At 33.6% G+C, this 20,425-nt stretch overlaps 2 protein-coding genes across 2 annotated transcripts; one reads left to right on the forward strand and one right to left on the reverse strand.

Annotated features, from left to right (window-relative positions):
- Window positions 1–2,747: 2,747 nt before the first annotated feature.
- LOC140810547 (uncharacterized) lies at window positions 2,748–5,138 on the forward strand. Its single transcript, XM_073168378.1, has 3 exons — window positions 2,748–3,558; window positions 3,698–4,234; window positions 4,965–5,138. Exons 1-3 carry the CDS (start codon window positions 2,815–2,817, stop codon window positions 5,058–5,060), a joined length of 1,377 nt encoding a protein of 458 aa, XP_073024479.1. The 5' UTR covers window positions 2,748–2,814; the 3' UTR covers window positions 5,061–5,138.
- Window positions 5,139–10,671: 5,533 nt separating this feature from the next.
- On the reverse strand, window positions 10,672–12,386 carry LOC140810114 (phospholipase A1-Igamma3, chloroplastic). Its single transcript, XM_073167932.1, has one exon. The coding sequence runs from the start codon at window positions 12,278–12,280 to the stop codon at window positions 10,766–10,768; it is 1,515 nt and encodes a 504-aa protein (XP_073024033.1). The 5' UTR covers window positions 12,281–12,386; the 3' UTR covers window positions 10,672–10,765.
- Window positions 12,387–20,425: the final 8,039 nt, after the last annotated feature.

Consider the following 20,425-nt stretch of genomic DNA (forward strand, 5'->3'; position numbering starts at 1 on the left):
TCATCTACTATAAGTCACTAAGGTAAAGAATTTACTTTATTCTTTGTATAGCTCTTTGGCAATTGGCCTGTAACTTATGATATGATATATTTTCAAACTATATTCACCACGTTTTTTTATTTGCTTCTTGCACATGTGCATAATTATTGTATCTTCTAATCATGTTGATGCATATGAGATATGTATTACCCTGATGATCACTCCTTCTATCATACTGAATCCTCAAACATATTTATATCCTTTTTAACGATCAAATCTATCATCTTGATCACATCTTATTAGAGAATTTATTCTACTTATTTCACTATTTACTATTAATATTACGTAATGGTCTTATTGACTTATTCGATGTAATGTTATTGTAATATCATCACATTTAGTGTGATTCTAGTAAAGTAACCACCAATGTAATTCTCTTATTGTAACATCATCACACTAAGTGTGATTCTCATAAAGTAACCACTAAAAGAGGTTTTGGTTAATTATCAAATGATCTAACGATGGAATGTTAAAGTGATTAACTAAGATAGAGCCTTGTAAAACAGACTTCGTTATGGAGTTTGATAACATTGAACAACGTGACTTCAGTTCAGGTGTAATAATTCACTTGGCTCGTTATCTTCATAATTCTTTACTAACCATGTTTTCGTGTAATTATATGATTATATGTTGATACTTTTCTTACTGTATCATTATGTTAAATTTCATATTATATGTGTCGTCGTTTAATTCTCAATAAGTCTTTAAAAACTTAATATCTCTATTTTTGTTATCTATTGCGATTTCTAGAGCATGGTATCCCAGAATTAGATAAGGAAGGAAATGTCAATGAACGATTCGTCGGTTATCCGTTGGAAAGCATATTAAGTCATTTAGTCTATGAGTCTGTGCGTCTGAATATTTATAATAAATCATATTGTCAATTTTTGTCTTCTATGTTAGTTTAGTCTTATAAAACTCTATCATAATTTAATAATACGATTCTTTTCTGTTAATAAAGTTTTTAATAGTTTTTAATGATTTGTTACTACTTACCATACTTAAAAAAAGACAAAATTCTCACACGGGATATCGTTAGGGAATGTAGCATTCTTCTCGGGTTATGGACACAAAAATCAAACAATGATTCATCACTATGCAATTTTAAACAAGACCAAAATGAATTATTTTTCCGGATATCTCTAATAAACATACAAAATAAAAGACAATGACTAGTCGATGCATAATGAAACTTGCATAAAAAGCATGTCTCGTCTTTCGGACATGATGAGATAATAAATTTACTGTCGTAGGGATAAAATCAGGTGAGTCCCGCCCCAAGAAATATAAAAATCATAAAGCTTATTGTTCTCTCATTTCACTTGTATGTAGAAATTAAAATCAAATGAATATTTTTATTTATTTTATATATTATATAATATGATAATTATATAAATGAACTCGAGATAATTTTAATCAAATGATAAAAACATCACAAATGACTTAATTTCCCTCAATATATAAAAAAATCATAAAGCTTATTGTTCTCTCATTTCACTTGCATGTAGAAATTAAAATCAAATAAATATTTTTATTTATTTTTATATATTATATAATATGATAATTATATAAATGAACTCGAGATAATTATATAAATGATTTGTATAAATCGGAATAAAATTATTAACATCACTCGATTAATTTTAAAAATTTATATTTGGTTTGACTCACAAAATTAAAGGCTCAATTATCATATTATATAATATATAAAATTAGGTTTAAAAAAAATCATGCAAGTACTGTCGGCGCATGAACAGATAAGAAATACGAATTCAGCAACAACTTCGAAATTATAAATTTATTATGATAAGGTTAATTTTATAATTACGATCTAATATATAAATTTAATCACTCTTATTAAAATCATACCAAACATTAAATATAATATCCTAAATCTTATTTATCATTAACTTATCCTTATATTATATATCACATGTTTATCCTATCATGTGTACCAAATTTTGAAAAAAATATTTTTTCATAGATGACTCAAATGAGAGACCTGTCTCACAAAATACGACCCATGATATCGTCTCGCACAAGTTTTTACCATAATTCTATCAGAAAAGCAAAAGTTGTGTTATTTCATTTAAATTTATTTTAAATGATTAATATGTACACAATTTTATCTTTAAAATGCCCTTTATATACCTTTCCGAGTTGTTTCTATTTATATGCTAACACTATATCTTTCAAATCCTTCATATTTTAAGGAATTGCTACCTTTTTTTGTTTTTTTTTTTGTTTTTACCATTGCCATAAACTATTTGATATATAAGTTAATTTTTTAAAATATGGCCTGAAGTCAGAAGTGGGCTAGAATCCGTAAATTCTCATTTATAAATGTGTATAATACATTTATATCTTCGTCTCTCCGAAAGTTTCAATATTCTTGTTTTCTTTCATGAAAAAAAGAAAGCTTGCTTGCATTTTGTTTCTCAAAATTCTTAGGAATCCCAGAATCTAATGGAAAGAAATTTAATGATTGAATATTTGTATAATTTCAAGATTTTTTAAACAACAATCACCTATTTTGAACAAGATAGATGAATTCACACAATTCTTGTAAATGAAAATCAAATTACATATATTCTCAGAATGTTATTGAAATGAACAAAAGTGAAATTTAAATCAAAATCTATGTATAATGTCCATGTCCATTAGCAAAGGGAGATGAAGTTATACCAATCTTAAATATTTTTTTAATCGATTTATATAAATCTCTGTATATTTCAGTGAGTAGAAAACATTTTCAAGAATCCAAAGCTCAAACTAATGAGGCTAACAAGAAATATTTCCAGAACACTGGTATTGTCAGTAGCCTTCATCCTCTACTTCATCTCCACCTTCTCCTTCACACTCAAACACTTGATCTCCCCACCCTCCCAGTACCTCTTATCGCCACTCAATGGAACTGTTTCGCCCACAAACCTCAGCCATCTCGTTTTCGGAATCATCGGTTCGGAGAAAGCCTGGCACCACAGGAAAGCATACATACAATCTTGGTGGAAACCGAACGTTACAAGGGGTTTCCTATTTCTAGACAAGAACCCAAATGCAACTCTCCTTCCGTGGCCTGAAGCTTCACCTCCTTTCAGGGTTTCTGAGAATCTCACGAAATTCTTGAACAGATCGGAAGTTCGGGCGCAGAGGATGGTGCATGGGATAATGGAGGTGTTCAACGAGGACCATGAGAACCTTCGATGGCTGATCATGGGGGACGATGATTCGATATTTTTCACCGAAAATATAGTTGATGTGGTCGCGGGTTATGATCATAGGAAGTATTATTATCTCGGCGGGCATTCGGAAACTATTTTTTCGAATTATCTATTCTCGTTTAATCAAGCATTTGGTGGAGCTGGGATCGTTTTGAGTTACCCTCTGGCAAAAGCTCTTGCCAATGATATGAAAAATTGCTTGCGGAGATACGCGTTCTTGAAATCTGCAGATAACACTACGAGGGCTTGTATTGCTGATCTTGGAGTTAACTTGTCTCCGCATAAGGGAAACCATCAGGTAATTAATTATATATATACTAATAAATGATGCGTACATGATGTATTATTATTATTATTATTTTTAATTTGATCAAACAATACTAAACAATTAACACAGAATTATATAATCTTCAAATCTGAAATTGGACGTGTTGCAGATTGATTTACGTGGAGATATATCTGGTTTATTGTCTTCTCACCCCGTATCTCCGTTGCTATCCCTTCACCATTTCGATATAGTGGACCCGATATTTCCCTCCATGGACCGTTTCGAGTCCTCCCGCCACCTCATGGAGGCAGCAAACACCGATCAGTCCCGAATGCTACAGCAAACCATTTGCTACCACAGGCGAACCAACTGGTCCATGTCCGTTTCTTGGGGCTATTCCGCGCAGATATACGAGAAGATCATGCCTCGGAGCTACTTGCAGATTCCAATCGAAACTTTTAAGCCATGGGTTTTGAGTTCGCAACCACCGAATTTCATGTTCAACACGCGAAAGCCATCTCGAGATCCTTGCGAAGCTCCGCATGTTTTCTTCTTCGAATCTGTGGAGAAAAATGGAGACGAACTCGTGACAAGATATTCTCGAGCATGGCGTCGTGCCTTGCCCGCTTGTGCGTTGAGTGGTAATCATTCAGCTGAGGGTGTCTCCAGCATCCGAGTCCTCTCTCCGGCGAAAAAGCGGGTTGAGGTTAGTGCTAAATCACCTCGTCTGATGTCTGATATCACGATCACTCAATATATATCTATGAATAATATTTTTCATACGTAGAATCGGATTCTAAATATAGTTTAGTGTGAGATAATTTCTCGTGTTACATAAAATTATTTTGGAACTGAACATTTAAATTTTAGGGATAAATTCATATCGAATATTTAAAATATAGATTTCAACAGAGATTCAAATGATTAAGAGTGGGTCTTATGTGAGACCGTGTCACGGATCCTAATTTGTGAGATGGGTCAACCCTACCAATATTCACAATAAAAATAACACTCTTAGCATAATAAATAATACTTTTTTATGTATGATCCAAATAAGAGATCCATCTCACACAAGTTTTGTCAATGATTAATTAATTAAGGATCATATATATACCCTCGACCTTCTCAAAAACCACTTACTAATAACTAAAAAATTATAGAAATATTTTGGTAATTAGGTAGTGGGTATGGGCAATTAAATACTACCGTGTATATCATGTAAATACATACATTTATATTATTTGAATCTAACTATGTAATTAGACTGCATAATTTTGCAATATATAATTAAAATTTTCATAATTTTTATTTTGTCCTAGGTTGATCTATAGTAATGATTTTCGTTTTTAATATAATTAATAATGGGCACAATTATATAATTATTTTATTTATTAACAAAAACAAAAATCACTGTGTCCTTAATTTTATTTGATCAGATGGATAGATGTGAATGCTGTGACATAGTTGGCGTGGACAGCAACGAGATGGAGCTGAGATACAGGGGCTGCGTGGAAAATGAAATTATAGCTTAATCCAAAGAATAAATAATTATATGTAAATTCATCCATCGGAAAATGAAAAAATTTCAAACATTTTAAACATCATTTTACACTTACTACTACACATTTATATTGCTTTTTTTTTTATATATCTAATTTCTTGATTGATATTAAAAATTACACAACTCAGAATCAAAATCTCTGGTGTTATGTATTCCTTTTGTTTCACTAGTGGAAAATCTTGTGCATTTTGGATTCCTATGAACCGAGTGTAATAAACCCATCTGCACACAACCATTATAAGTAGAAACAGTTTAGGACAATGGAGAATTTGAGTTTAGAATGTAGAGAGAAAGGCTAACAAGTAACAACTCAAAATGGCAGTTCTTACACTATGAGTACATTTCATTTACATATCGCCATGCGGACACCATGTGCAACATTTGTTGACAGAAAAACAACATTATAAACCCCAACCCGGTGGGAGTTGTCGACTGCCTTACGAGCATTTCTCAATGCATGTGTCACAACTGTACCCACCTAAACATGAAACGAACCGAATTTTCAGTTATCATACAAGAAAATACCAGAGTAGGTTAAACATTGATGGGAAATTACCAGAGGTGAAGTAGTGCCAACAGAAAACAGCTTCTCACCTTTGCATTTCAAAAGAAGTTGTGAGATAATGAGATTGAATTGGGATTGAAATTTTTATCATCGAAGTTTTTGGAGCAAAGAACTCCTTACTCCTATGGCACCTAGTCTTGCAACAATGAAAAAGAGGCTCCGGAGTCCGGACAGAGCAACCTGCATAAATCATAAATGTATGGGATTTAAACTAACATTTTCATTGTTGGTTTCGTATACTGTAAAGAAGAAAAGATTAGTAAATGCTCATTTGAAATGCGTTGTTGGACAGTTGTAGAAGAATTTAGTAATGTGTCCAGAATTGAGCGCCAGAGAGGCTCGAAGAGAAACGGTGGGAGCAGGAAGGCATACAAGCTTAAAGTCAGCTATAATGGTCATGACCTGAGCACAAAACATACCGAATATAAAAGTCAAGATTTAAGATTTGATTCAGTTTAAGTACAACTTCTTGCTCAGGAATGAAAAGTTCAATTTACATAATTTTCATCAACTTTCAAACATCAAACTCTGTAATAAAAAGGAATTGATACAGGAAGTGGTGAGCTTTAAGCCCCTGTCTGCCTTGTCGTGGATCGATCAAGAAACAATATAAATCAAATATTCACAAGTAACACACAGAACTATGATAAATAATGGTTTATGCTGAAGAATAAGAGAGACACACCATGAATTATAGTGGTTCAGATTAAAAGCCTACATCCACTTGTGGAAATCGATCAAGTCTTTTATTCACTTATCAATAGAGAGTTTGAGAGAATTTACAATGTATAATAAGACATACATCCAAGCCTTATATACTAGCACTTCTTAGTAAATACTGAAACTTATCTTCTCTTCATCCAAAGACCGGTTACACCTGTTCCTAGTCGCACTTCTCAGGCTTAATTCTCTCAACTAAATGACAGTAGGTGAATATGTGATGATAGGTTGATGAGTTCTCCACAAATCCCCACCCAATATAGCATCACTCCTTGCTCTCCATCCTTTCTGTTAAGCTTCTAGTCAAGGGAGACTGCCTAAATTTAGTCGTGCCATGCAACGTAAGAACTTTGCAGTAGGCTCCACCTTGGTAAGCATGTTTGCCGGATTATCGTCTGTGGAATTTTTCCCACCTCGACCTTTCCTTGTGACACCACATCCTTTGTAAAGTGAAGTCTAACATCTATATGTTTAGTGCTTTAATGATGTACCAGGTTCTTGGATAATGTACTGCTCCTTGGTTGTCATACCAAACAATAGAATTCACCTGTGTCCCTTCCAACTCTTGCACTAGTCCTTTAATCAAGAGAGCTTCTTTGAAGACTTCAGTCAGCTATATATTCTGCTTCTATTGTAAATAGTGCAACAATATGTTGAAGTGTTGCTTTTTAGCCTACACATTTACCATACACTATGAAAGTGTAACCAGTTTGAGACCTTCTCTTCTCCCTATCACCAGCAAATCAGAATTCACATAACCTTAAACCTCATAAGATGAATTCCACTTATTTGGATATTTCAATCCAATTTCTTTTGTTCTGTTGAGGTACCTTAATACCCACTTCACTGCACGCCAATGTTCCAGACCCGGACGTGCCATAAATCTGCTCACCAAATTAGAAGCATAGCCTAAATCTGGGCGAGTACACACCATCCCATACATGACGCTCCTGGTAACAATTGAATAAGGGATCTTTTCCATCTGTTCTTCTTCACTTTCTGATAAAGGGCCTTGTTCATACTTGTTTACAACATGCTATACTTGGCAAGCAACTTATTCATATATCCACGATGTTTTACATGTAGATGGGCTTGTCTTCTGTCCCAATGTATGTCCATCCCTAGAATCCGTGATGCTTGGCCCATATCTTTCATCTAAAATTCTGTGCCTAACAGTCCCATAGAGTTCTTATTTACTCAACCTTATTACCAACAATAAGCAGATAATCAACGTAGAGGATTAAGTAAAGTGTTTGTGGTAAAAGCAACTATCATACTTGTTTCTAAGATAAACACTCGCAAGCATAAACCTATCAAATCTCAAATACCATTGTCAGGGGGAATGCTTTAGTCTATATAATGATCTAGACGGTAGACAAAATTGGTCTTCATTCCCACTTTCAGCATATCCATTTGGTTGATCCATATAAATTGTTTCATCCAATTCTCCGTGTAAAAAAGCGGTATTAACATCCATCTGTTCCAACTATAGATCATAACAGAATCCTGACATATGTATTTTTCACCATAGGGGAAAATATCTCAGTCAACTCCTTCCTTTTGAGAGTGTCCTTTGCTACTAAGCGTGCTTTGTATTTGGCATTTACCACTACAGGAATTCCATCCTTGAATTTATATATCCACTTGCATCCTAATATATGTTGATCCTTTGGTTTGCTCATTAATGTCCATGTCTGATTTTTATGCAACTACTTTATTAACATTACTGGAAAATGGCACCAAAGGCTATTTTTGGTTGTGCAAACTCTACAATAGGACAAATTAACATTACTCGAAAATGGCACCAAAGGCTTGGCCATGTGAGTGAAAATGGGTAAGAGGAACTTCAAAGCAAGATCTACTGTGTGGTGATAAAATCAATGGATTTGAGCGCTGTGAAAATTGCATCAAGGGTTACAAAGTATGGAATTTAGAAGCAACAAGTTCAAGATGTTTCGTAACAAATGGTGCTCATGAGTCTCAAAGTCTAACTCACAAGTTGAGGTGAATCAATCTGTAGATAATGGCTCTGAGCAAGTTAGAGGTCAATACCAACCGTACGAGGCATTTTCTGAGTGTGATGCCTGGGACTGAAGAGGTGAGAGTGATCACCGGTGCCATGAGGTTACACTGACAATAAGTGGCTCTTGGCAGACTTCTAAGTGAATGGAACATGAATAAACTGATCTCACACCAGAATGAGAGGGATTCCAAAACTGTTCAACTATGAGACTGTGCAATTAAGGAGTGCTTAAAAGATATGATTTGATAGGTACTACTCATATCAAGAACATACATCTTCTTTTCAGGAGCTCTTCACATAAGAACTCTAAAGTTAAGCGTGTTTGACATAGGGCAATTCTGGGTAGATGAACACCTATGAAGACCTAGGGTGTGTGTGAATGATGACATAAGCACGATGGAAAAACTCGTCTTAGTACAGTGAGACTGTCATCGAATCTAGGGCGTTACACTGAGGATCGAGCAAATCATGGTCCTAGTTCATACAAACTTTCTAGAGACTGGGGATTGAGGATTATAAAAGCTCCAGATAGGTTTGGACAAGATGGTATAATCTATTATTCGTTTACTGTAGCAGAGAAAGTGGAGCTACAAGAACCATGTTCCTCCAAGGTGGTTGTATATGGAAAGGACATGAGCAAGATAAATGCAATGAGTGAGGAACTTGACTCTGTCATAAAAAACCAAACATGGATGTTGATTGACAGACCAATGAACCAACACACTGTTATATTGCACTTTGTGAGATACGTAATATACAAGGAGAAGTGTTGGTCCAAACGATTCCTACTGAAGATATCCCAGTGGATATGATGACAAAGGCATTACCACATACTAAGTTCAGACATTGTTCTAACTTGGTCAATTTAATGGAATGCAAGTGATCTAAAAAGATGTGGAGGAAGGCCAACTATTAGAGACAAGGTGGAAATTGTTGGTAAGGTGTCTCGAACGTTGACCTACCATGTTGATTGAGGTATTCAGATATAATCAACACCAGAAAAATTAACTTATGGAGAGAAGAGAGATAGGATACAATGGAAACAAGAGAAAACTTGGGAGGTCAAGGGATTGAGTCTTGATTGTAATTTTTTGTTGTTACAGAGAGCTTGTATTATAAACTCTTTATATTGTGATCAGCTTGTATTATAAACTCTTTATATTGTGAATGATCAATAAAGTGGATTGGTTTTCATCCCGTGGATGTACGTTGGGTTATAGTTGAACCACATAAAGATGGCAAAAACTTGTATGAGACGGTCTCACGGGTCGTATCTGTGAGACGGATCTCTTATTTGGGTCATCCATGAAAAAGTATTACTTTCTAGGCAAAACTTATGTGAGACGGTCTCACATGTCGTATTTGTGAGACAGATCTTTTATTTGGGTCACCCATGAAAAATTATTACTTTTTATGCTAAGAGTATTACTTTTTATCACTGTTTTCAAAACCGGACCAGACCGGCCGGTCGGACATGTTCAACCGCGAACCGGCCTCCAGACCGGTCCGGATATAAGGAAAAAACCGGAAAACCGGTTTAATCGAAAAAAACCGGTTAAAATCCGGTTAAACCGGAAAAAAAACCGGAAAAACCGGAAACCGGAAACCGGTTAAAACCCGGAAAAACCGGAAAAGTGGTGTTTATTTGGATATTTGTTGTAATTTTCATCTTAAAAATTAAGTAAAAACTATAAAAACATAAATAATCAATATTTTACTATTTTATTTATTATATAAAATAAATAAAATATTAATTTTATTTATCCGGTTCGACCGTTCGGTGGAACCGGTTGAACCATTTTTTAAGGCTTGACCGGTTCGATTAACGGTCCGGTTATAAAAACACTGTTTTTTATTGTGAATATGGGTAGGGTTGTCCCGTCTCACGGATTATCCGTGAGACGGTCTCACATGAGACTCACTCTACTTTCTATGCTCAGAGTATTACTTTTTAGAGTTGATCTCATGTGAGACCGTCTCACGGATCATAATCTGTGAGACGGGTCAACCCTACCCATATTCACAATAAAAAATAATACTCTTAGCATAAAAAATAATATTTTTTCACAGGTGACCCAAATTAGAGATCCGTCTCACAAATACGACCCGTGAGAACGTCTCACACAAATTTTTGTCTATTTTTTATTGTGAATATCCGTAGGATTGACCCATCTCACGAATTAAGATCCGTAAGACGGTTTCACATAAACCCACACCATAAAGATAGATTTATTTATTGTAGGAGATATGATTTTATAACTGATTCATTTGTCATTTAATAATAGATAGATTAATTTTTTATTAAATTTATTTATTTAAATGTATCTGGAGCAACCATTATCATGCACGAGATTCACGATACATCAAATCAAAGACCTCTCCCGAACTTGATCACTTGCTCGAAGTGGTGGGCCGTGTCCGGCGGATGTGCCTCTATACACGTCCGTTCCGGCAGCGCCCACCGGCCATCGCTGCTCCTCGTCATCCCTTTATGCTGGTCTTGCCACCAGAATGGTGGCACCCCGTAATCACCCTTCAACGCATCGCAACTCTTGTTCACAAGCGCGATGTCCCTCTTCGTCTCCAAACTGAAATCCTTGTTCTTTCCATGGAATCCGTCCAATAAATGCAAATGAACTTCAAGATTATGCGCACCTCTGATGTCACCGTTGTTTTTGAGGAACGGCGAGTGGGAGTGATCCAAGGCTAACTCCACTCCAACATGAGCGTAACTCCATGGAAAAGATATTGCATCTTCGAGGTACTTCTGGTACTGGAATTTTTCATTTGTGATTATTCCGGGCACCATCGGAACTTTGTCGTGAACGTTGATTACTCTCAGAACTTTGATCCCTAATTCGTCGCAACGTTCTTTGAACTTCAAGTTTCCAACTCTCGAGCCTGCGAATGAGAAAACGGTGACGGGTATTTTCTGGATCATCGTGTCGTCCTCTTCTACTACGTTTAGTTTCATTTCAGCTATGTCGTAAGCGCTCAGCAATGCCAGGGCAGCTCCCAGGCTGTGTCCTGTTACTGTAATGCTCAAATTCTCACCCCTGTAACGGTGAATAATTCGCCTCAATTCCGCCAAAACTTGTTCGCGGGCCGAGTATGTGGAGTACTTGCATGAATTTTCTTTGCTAGTGTACAGTTCAAAGAACCCTGATTCGATTTTTATGGACGGGTCGTCTCGGAAATAAGCCGGGTGAAGTATGTCCTTGAGGTCATGGATCCACTCCAGGTAAGTCACGGTTCCCCGCCACGCGACAACGATATCGCGGCGTCCCAGCCGCCGGATCTCCTCCTCGTCGGTGGCGACGGACACATACCCCATCCAATTCGCGTGTTGGCTCCAGATACTGCTTATACCTTTCGATTTCTGGAAAAAATTCGGCAAGTTGATGTTGGATGTTGCGTACAGAAACCGGGTGACCGTGTAGCCTCGATCTCCCATGCCGAGTCTTTCGAAGAAATCGGCACCCTGGTACTTACATGTGCCGCAGTACTTGGAGTGCGGGTCGAAATCGAACGAATCATAGCAGGCCTGCGCCATTTCACCATAGCGGATAACCTCCCGACGAAGGAGAGGATCCATTGGGTCCAAAAGGTTCTCCCAGTTGTTGCAGCCCTGGATTTCCGGCCATATTTCATGAAGTTCTCTGGCAGATTCTTGATCATCCACTGCTCTGATCTCCGCAGATAAACTTGGAAAATCAGCTGAAAATTCGGTTGAAATTGCTTGTGAGGATAAGATCAATCCTTTCTTGTTAGAAAACAAGGAACAATTATTTGCACTTCTTTTGGGGTTCTCTAGTGGCAGAAATTGTTGGCAGGTTTTATTTTTGCAGGTGAGAATTTTGAGAGATGAATATAACGAAGCCATGCCAGAGATTAGCAGATTATATTACTTAACTTTGTTTGCAATTGATCTTATAAAAATTTTTCTTTCTTCATGGAGTTTGACGTGCACTTGCCCGGGTACACCCACATTTTGTGGTTCATAATCCATTTCAAAATTTATACTAATGAAAATGCTGTATATACATACAATCAATGTTAAAATGGATTATAAAATAGATTGGTAAAAATTTGTGTTAGACAATCCCATGGGTCGTATTTGTAAGACGGATATCTTATTTTAGTAACCCATGAAAAAATATTACTTTTTACGCTAAGGTATTACTTTTTATTGTGAATATGGGTAGAGTTGACCAGTCTCACAGATTATGATCCGTGAGACGGTCTCATAAAAAATCCACTCGAATAGATTTAAAATAACAAAATTGTCTTTGCATTTTATTTATATAACTTTTTCAAAAATACATTTAAGATAGTTTTGTCATTTCAAATATACTTTCTAACATAATGTATAACCCTCATTGTACATGTAACATGACTCATACGCATATATATATATATATATATATATATATATATATATATATATGTATCGATCGAACTCTATATCTGTCAAATAAATAAATAAATAAATATATATATATATATATAAATCTTGTTGTAGAACCATACATTATTTCCTCAAAAACTTATTGCTCATTTAATTCACGCGAAAGCAATGGTTTTTTCTCCAATCGTGGTGGTGCTCCATTAACGAAGACAACTTTTTTGGGTGGCGGCACCAGATAAATCGAAAAGGGATAGAACCGATTCCTCTGCGTGCTAGCTTGCGTCTCGCATACGTGATTATTAGCCAGTGCTATCGTTCGAATGTGATAATGAAAAATATATGATATAAAAATTATAATCACTATAAAGATATTTAAATTTTTATAATTATAATTTTAGTTTTTTATAGAATTTGAATTAAACATATTTGACGTCGTGCCTCGATCATACAAACAAATGTATTAGAATTTTATATTTATATTTTTCTTTTGTTGAACTGATGGTATGGTAAAGGGGAAGTTGGTGAAAAATCTTAAATCAAAACATTTCTTTGGGTTCACTCCCTATCCACAAAATTGTGGTACTATGTCATACAAAATGTGGTACACTTCATGTGGAAATGTGGTACACTTCATGTGGAAATGTGGTACTAAAAAAGTACCCAGAGACTGAACACAAAAAAAATCGACGACTGGGGACTGAAGGCCAATTTCCCGTATCGTAAAAGTGTTTTGGTACACATATGTGCCCATCTCTACTTATTATTATTCCACTTTTCTTTTAGAGTGAGGGTCATATGAGACTGTCTTACAGATCTTAATATGTGAGACGGGTCAACCCTACCGATATTCACAATAAAAAATAATATTTTTAGCATAAAAAATAATATTTTTTCATGGATGATCCAATTAAGAGATTCGTCTCACAAATACGACCCATGAGACTGTCTCACACAAGTTTTGTCTTCCTTTTATGGTTCCAAAGAAATATTAAAGTTGCTCAGTTTTTCCTCAAAAAATTATATCGAACGTGAATCACTAGTCTTTCAGATAAAGACGGATTTACGGAGTAAAAACAGATTGTTGATTTACTTCAAATAATTTCTTTGGTTTATTTTATTTTATTTTTTGGAAGGTTTAATTTTCAGTAAAAAAAATATTACTGATTTTTCGTTCACAAATTTGTGAGAGAAAAAATAATACACTTTTTTCAAGGTTGAAAAAACATAATCTATAAAGCAGAAAATGTAATGTCTTACTACATCATTAATGGCTACTACTATTTTTAGATGCAACAAAGATATATCGATGTTTCAACCAAAATTTATTATCGGATGGCAAATCTCAATCATTCATCTGTTAAGAGGTTAGGAGCTTTGGAAAAAATGCATATATGTGCCTAACGAGTACACCAAAAAAAAAAAAAAATCGTAGCAAATCATTAAACGGATCAATTTTGTGGGACAAATATCTAATCCGATTTGATTCATAAAAATATTACTTTGTATGTCAAAAATATTATTTTTCCTTGTAAACATTTATCGAGTCAATTCGATTCACAGATATAAATCTACGAGACCGTGATATTGTGTCAGTGTCGTCCTAATCCAAAAAAAAACCTTCGTATGTGATTTTTGATTGTGGTGTTGCAACCTCTTTTATAACTAACGGATTTACTAAGAAATTAGGACGTAAACCCAGTAAATCATTTGAGTCTTTTAGAATAGTCATACTTACAAGTAAGACAATTGAAACTTATGAAAATTCATAAAGATTGAAGAACTAAGACGACGCCACATTCCTTAGGTCAAGATAGAATGGTTTAAACACATGGAAAAGGAAGTTACGTGAAAGTTGGAAGAGATAATGCAAGAACAATGTTCTTATCTCTTCCAAGTCAACCCAAGTTTCAAGGACGAACTTTTAACAAGGAGATGAGATATAAAACCAGCAAAATTTCAAAATCTGGTATTTATGTATTCGAAATTTTGTAATAGGTTATAAAAAAATGGTATTTAATAATTATCGAGTCATCTAAAGTTATATCAGATAATTAAATCTTGATGTACAAACTATCCAAGGAGCCCAAAATTAATGATATACATATATTTACAATTCGATTTTTTAGTGTATATATATACATATGCCAAAATAATTCAAGACTCGAGATATATTATCTTGATGATTTCAAAATCCCATGTATATCTAACATATATATACATATAAATATATGACTTCAAATTGTGAATTTTCTAATATATCATTGTTCATTTAAGTTAACAAATTAAATTAATAGGTTATCTTAAGCGGGTTTTTTTTTTTTAATTCATTGTTCATCTTAAATGGATTTGGACATTAATACACATTCATCTTTCTTTCCTAAATTTTATGCCAAAAATTTATTTATTTACATTTCCTTGTTCATTTAAATTAGTAAATTAAATTAATAGCTTTTTTAAAAGTTTTTTTTTTTGTAATTCATTGTCCATCTTAAATAGGTTTGGACATTAATACGCATTCCTATTTCTTTTCTAAATTTTATACCCAAAAATTATTTATTTACATTTCTTAGTAAATTTTTTAACAAGTTGATTTTTAAATATGAACTAATAAAATCATATATTATATAAATATTGAAATATGATAAAGATTATTTGTAAGAATATTTTTTTGTCTAACATCTAATACATATGTGTCACTTTCTATTGTGTTTTTCCCACTGTATAACTTTCAAATGTGTTTTCCTTTCTGTACTCTTATATTTCTAGATTTTGTAATTTGGCTTCAGGTAGGCTTAATTTTATCGTTGCTTACTACCATTTGATTGATATATGAGCCCATTTATTTCTTTCATATGTTTCTTCCTTTCCCATTACTGTTGATGTGTTAATTCATCCACCTTGCGGTGAACTCACCACTCTCTATCATCTGCAATTTGTTTATGTCGTCTTGATCCTCAATTTCTCTCTGTTTTTTTGGTTTTACTTCTTCTACTTTTCATGGCGCGGGGTAGACGGTCGGCTGCCATCTCGGGATTTGTCTCAGGGTATGTGTTTCGCTCTCTTCATTTCTCTCCTTCTTGCTTTGTTGCTGCCCCTTTGCATCTTCCGAGTTCCTGTATTTTCTATGTGTTCTTCTAACGTTATTTTCCCTCTCAGCCCTGTGTGTTCTCTTAAAAAGTTTCACGTAATAATTTTAATTTGGCAGCGGCGCTACTCAATCTCGGTGTGTTGGTGGTTCTAGTTTATATACTTCCAAAAGTTAGCTGCTCTGTTATTTTCACCATGTTTATTTGCATCGATTGGATTGTTTTCTCCCTTTGATCTATTTATATTTTTATCGCATGTGATGTTGTCGTTCAATGATATAATTCCATCATACAACACATATTGTATCTGTTCCTCTAGCATGTCCTCCTATTTGTAAGTATTATGTTGTTGTTTTCATCGTGCCTTTATTTTACTTGGATTTTTTTGTTCATTTTCTTATGTTTATTTTTTCTTACCTGAAATACGTAGGTTTTTTCCCAATTGCATTTCTTTTTAAAATTCAGACGAAGAAGGAGATATTGATGGTATTTGTGTCTTTCCAATGGTGCCTTCAAGTCAATTTTGTGGTGCACATAGATTCCCTTGTGAAGGTCCATCTTTTTGTTGTACATGTGGTAAGATTAGATTGGCATCTATTATTAATCCGATTGACTTGCTGGAATTATTCAAGGACCCATCGTACCGTAAAGTACGATTGTACAACATTGTTTTCTCTTTCACTTCATTTGGGTTAGGCTTGACAAGGAAATGGCTTCTCTTCAATGTGGGGTATACACATTTCGTGCGTCTCGCCAAATTTTCCATTCATTGCCACCACTTATATCTAATTCGGATGGTCCAAGGTATTTCCAACTTTATTTTTGGGACAACAATAATGAGTTGGAAAATAAGATGTCTGTTTTCCCGGACGCTCATGTTGACAGAGAACTCATGGTTTTGTTGATAGACATAATGAAAGTAAACCCTTATGCACAACTTCTAAAGAGGATAAATCAGTATTCTTCAATCAGAAACTTAAGATTGCATATTTCCAAAAATGTTCATGTTGACCAGAGATGTTATAACAACCCATTCGCTGATCAAGTTGCGTCTATTTGGGTCGAAGGCAATGACGATGCTAACATTCCACATGACAGGGACATAGTTGCTCATGGTTGTGATGGTCAGACCCATCAAATACAACATTATTATGGTTGTTATGATCCTTTACAATATCGTTTTTTTTTTTCCGTATGGGAACAATGGGTGGCAGCAGAATATTCCAAAGGTTAAAAATGGGTCTGCCCATGTTGACGTGCATGGGAGTGTGCTGCCACTTGCAGATTTTGATTCCGTCGATCGTATTGTTGCTGGTGAAAGTCGTGGTGCGTTTTGAATCTTTTACCTCATACTTAATTTTGTCGTAACTTTAAACATCTGCTTTTAATAGTAATTATTTCTTAAATTTTTCCCCCAAACAAACAAGAGAATGGTCATGTGAAGATATTTATATTGAAACGTTTGCTATTTGGTTTGCTTAAAAGTACTAGAATTTTTTTTTCTAACCCTCATAATTCGGGCGACCCTTAAACACATTATATAAAATAAATTGACACAATTTTAAAAATAAAACCACCAACTAGTATTTGAAATCAAAGAAAGTATTCAAATCGTCAAACATTTTACCATACCTAAAAAGCAATAAATTTGAAAAGTATAGCTCATACTAAACCTCTCAAAACCTCTCAAAGCATAAATAAAAGTCTTAAAAAAATTTAACGTAAATCATAAACTTAAATCATTAGTGCGGAAAAGTAGAAGCGCTGGTCCTCAGGTTATGTGCACATTCAGTCCAGTCAGGTCAACCATCAAGACCTCTCACATAATAATTATTAATATCACGAGTACTGATCTATCGACTACTTCGACCCATTTATGAGCTAGTGGAGTACCGATCTACGAGTACTGGAATATGTTACGAGCCTCCAGAGTAGTCCGGATAATTACATTTCTTGGCTACATCATATTTATTGTATATCTACATTGTATTTGTGTTTATATATATACATTTATTTTATTTTGGCTCCTATTATTTTTCAAAATATACCAAATTTTTTTTCCTTGATGTTTCTTCGTAGTTTATGTCGAATCTATCTCCTTGAAAATCTAAATGAACTTTTAATCACGTTAGAGAATTAAAGGTGAATAAATTTTTAAAACAATTAAAATAATAATAGTAAGGCAACTAATTAAATATATTTGTGCATGAGGCTCTGTCGAAAAATTGGGCATTACATCGCGAGCATATATTAGATACACATAAAATCAAATAACGTGCTAGTGGCATTCATGGACGATTTTCTGGCGTTACAAAATTAAATATCATTAAAAACAAAATTATTTTCATAAAAAAATTTCGAGCATGCTAATATCATAAAATATTATCTGACTAATTTAAATTATTTTGTTGTTGGATTGCGAAAACGCTAAATATTTATCTAATATTTCATAAAATTTTATCTTTCACGAGAAATATGTTAGATGAAGTCATTTAAATCGTCATATTTCTCTTGGTTATAATATTTGATCATTTCAGGAAAACCATTTTACTGAAATGAAGAATGTATGATTATTGTGCTAAAATATATATATATATATATATATATATATATATATATATATATATATATATATATATATATATTTGGGATAAAATACAATTTTTTTTTACATGTTCTTACTAAATGGATTTTGGGGGAAAAAATTACTTCATACGTTTGTTTAATAATTTTATTTATGTAAAGTTGATGTGTTTAAAAAGCCCATATTTTGTTGATGACCCGACCCACTTAGGTGCGGGCTCATAAACCCAAACATTGTGTAAAAGAAATGTAGCGCATGAATCAGGATCGAATGAATTTCGAGTATGCCCTAAAAACAGTTAACAAAGGATTCTGTCAAAGTTGTAGGCTTGTAGCTGTCAAATTTGGATCATAAAAATTGTTACGAGATTGTCTTATCGGTCAATTTTGTTTGACGAATTTTATATCCGACCCTTGTATTTTATGAAAAAATATTAATTTTTCATTTTAGATATGAACAGGGTCAACTTGTATAACATATAGATCTGTTCATCTAATGTTATATGACGTTAAATGTATGCATCAATTAATTTCGAATACGCCCTAAAAGAAGTCAACAAAGAAACATGTGAAAGTTGCAGCAAAACCAAATTTGATTTGGTAACGTTAAAATTTACACACGCACACATAAAAAAATGTTCCAAGCAATGAATAAAATAATATATTGATCACTTTTAATTAAAAAATAATTGAATCAAATATTTTATTAATGATTAATTATATTTTGTTAATTTTAGTATATTTAATTTTAAATAATTTATATAATGGAAGCTTATTTGAACAAAATCTAACATCATTTTAAATATTTGACCAAATATGGAGAAGATTTCGCCCCATGAGTCAATAAATAATATATGACTCATTTAAAATTTAATTAAATAAAAGAGATTTTGACTTTTTAAAATCGAGAAAAGAGAGTTAACTGCTGTTAGTTAGGTGAGTGACAAGATTTCATGTTTTAATGCAATTGCAGCGAGTTACTTTTGTGATGTTAATTTTTACTTCTTGTGCTCAGAGTGTTATTATATGGTCTTAGCTTATTCAGAGCCATTTTATCATGTTCTGAATCAGAACGATTGACCACTTGATGATATGTTAGTACTGCCAAATGTGATCAAGAGAAGACGTGGAAGAAAAAAAACAAAACTGATTTCCATATATAGGAGAATTTGGTAGAAGATAGGATTGAATGATATGTAATTTGTTTGAATTTAAAAACAATCGATTTGATTTTATTAATATGTAATGTGTTTGTGGTGAATTTTTAACTTTGGGTATGAGAGAGTGGCGAGTGGGTCGAGTGGGTGGTAAATGATTAGAATATATATATATATATATATATATATATATATATATATATATATATATATATATATATATATATATATATATTATTTGTGTAAACATTTTAATATTTGTTATATATTATAATTTAAGTATGTTAGTTAAAAAATTCATAACAATAGTAGAAGAACGTATCACTTATTATTATAACAATGTGGGTTGAATTTATACTCGAATAATATTCTTAACAAATTTTATAATTCCACTAAAATTCTTTTTCATAACAATAGAACCTAAAAAATTCACAACAAATTTCGTTAGATGTTCACTTGAATGTATATCGAAGCATATTACTCGTGTATGAAGCCTTACTCTCGACCCACTAAGATAGGATTGAATGTATGTAATTTGTTTGAATTTAAAGACAATCGATTTGATTTTATTAATATGTAATGTATTTGTGGTGAATTTTTAACTTTGGGTCGAGAGGATGATAAGTGGGTCGAGTGGAAATGTGTGTTGTAGGTTTTTAAGTTTGGGTCAAATGGGTGATAAATGTTTCGATTTTGGGTCAAGTGTGGTGTTTGGGGCCTGGTTTAGGGTTTTGTTTAGGGTTTGGGTCGACTTGGGTCGATTGGATAGAGAGATTTTGAATTTTGATCATTTT

The sequence above is a fragment of the Primulina eburnea genome, chromosome 13 (genome assembly GCF_022965805.1).
Source record: "Primulina eburnea isolate SZY01 chromosome 13, ASM2296580v1, whole genome shotgun sequence".
Classification (NCBI taxonomy): Eukaryota; Viridiplantae; Streptophyta; class Magnoliopsida; order Lamiales; family Gesneriaceae; genus Primulina; species Primulina eburnea.

Excerpts from the sequence above, each read along its gene's own strand:
- LOC140810114 (XM_073167932.1), bottom strand. The coding sequence starts at position 12,280 with ATGGCTTCGTTATATTCATCTCTCAAAATTCTCACCTGCAAAAATAAA.
- LOC140810547 (XM_073168378.1), top strand. The coding sequence starts at position 2,815 with ATGAGGCTAACAAGAAATATTTCCAGAACACTGGTATTGTCAGTAGCC. Across the intron at positions 3,559-3,697 it reads CGCATAAGGGAAACCATCAG|ATTGATTTACGTGGAGATAT; the intron begins GTAATTAATTAT and ends GACGTGTTGCAG. Across the intron at positions 4,235-4,964 it reads CGGCGAAAAAGCGGGTTGAG|ATGGATAGATGTGAATGCTG; the intron begins GTTAGTGCTAAA and ends TTATTTGATCAG.